A 1,282-nucleotide genomic window follows, 5' to 3' on the forward strand; every position below is an offset into this window, starting at 1 on the left:
GCCGCCGCCGCCGGTGCCGGCGGTGCCCGTGCTGTCGGCGGAGGAGCTTCTGGGCGGCGATTCCTGCGAGAAGCCGAGCCCGAGCAGGAACGTCGTCGTGGGAGAGCCGCCCGCCGATGCTGCTGCACTGCAGGTCTGTAAAGCGTGAGCTCTTTCTGGTTTCAGAGCATTCTGAATCGTCCTCCTTGTTTTCCGGCTATTCTCTGCGTGGTGTCTGAGGGGACTTGTTATCTGTGTCTGTGCATAGTGGAGGAAGTTTTTTATTTTTTCCCGGTAACAGATTCAGCTGACAGGCTCTGTTTATGGCTCTCATTTCTGCTAGTAGAAGCGTTTCTCTGTCTTTCTCCATGTTTCCCAGACTCCGGTTTTTGTGACTTGCACAGTCCTGTCTCCGTGATGGAATCAGTTAAGGAAAGGGTAATGCCCCGTTCATGAAGAGCAGGAAGCACTTGTTTCCTCCTTGGTCACAGGTTAAGCTTCAGCCGCAAAGTTTTGTCCTCACCGTTCGAGCTCTATAAATTACAGTATGTTCGTAGTGTTCAAAGCGGATTGATTAATATTTTGTGGGAGGAGAATGGCTGATTCTGCATGACGGAGTCAAGAGAAAAATACACTGACATATGCTGTTGGAGCTTGCTGACTATTTTGTTCAGAAAGGCTGCTCTTGGAATGCGTGTGAGGCTTTACACAACCCCGTTCGTTAAACTTCGTTTTGTCCCTGTTTGATTATGAAAGGAAACGAAAGTGGAAATTTCCACTCTCCATGCTGAGTGTAAAAAGTGATTGTTGCCCTTTTCTGGGATGGTTGCTGTAATGGGACTGGATGGCTTCTTTTTATGCGTCCTGGCTGCCAGTTTGCTCTGTTTTGAGCTTCATGATCTTTATTTCATACGCAGGTCAGAGGGTTGAATGATTTCTGTTTCAGAGATTTAGATTTTTTAATCCTTATTACATGGAGTATATGAGGGATTTAGTAGAATCGGGTATATCGGGAGCAGCAAACTTCTGCAATTCAGCTGACTACGAGAAACCCCTGAGATACGGAGGGATCACACATGAGGGAGGTTGTCCCGACCACGGTTTAGGCACTTGAATCATTCTCATTTGCATATTGATTAGTGGTCAGCACAGTTTCAAGAGCACAACTGTACTTTTGTTGTATTGTTCTATATTTCCTTTCATTAAAAGATACCGTATCAACGTCGATAAGAAATACACAGATGAATAGTTTAGTAATGAGCTTAAATTCTTTACACGTTNCGGCCGACTTCTGCGAGGGCAC

The 1,282-nt window shown here is 46.1% G+C and overlaps 1 protein-coding gene across 1 annotated transcript in view; it reads left to right on the forward strand.

Annotated features, from left to right (window-relative positions):
* The window catches only part of LOC107199313 (protocadherin gamma-B3-like), a 3,365-nt gene extending 2,456 nt beyond the window's left edge, over positions 1 to 909 (forward strand). The window contains exon 2 of the mRNA XM_015616641.1: positions 897 to 909. Within this exon, the coding sequence (XP_015472127.1) occupies positions 897 to 909 (13 nt within the window). The remainder of the gene's footprint in view (positions 1 to 896) is intronic.
* Positions 910 to 1,282: the final 373 nt, after the last annotated feature.

Source organism: Parus major, unplaced genomic scaffold, assembly GCF_001522545.3.
Source record: "Parus major isolate Abel unplaced genomic scaffold, Parus_major1.1 Scaffold569, whole genome shotgun sequence".
NCBI classification, from domain to species: Eukaryota; Metazoa; Chordata; class Aves; order Passeriformes; family Paridae; genus Parus; species Parus major.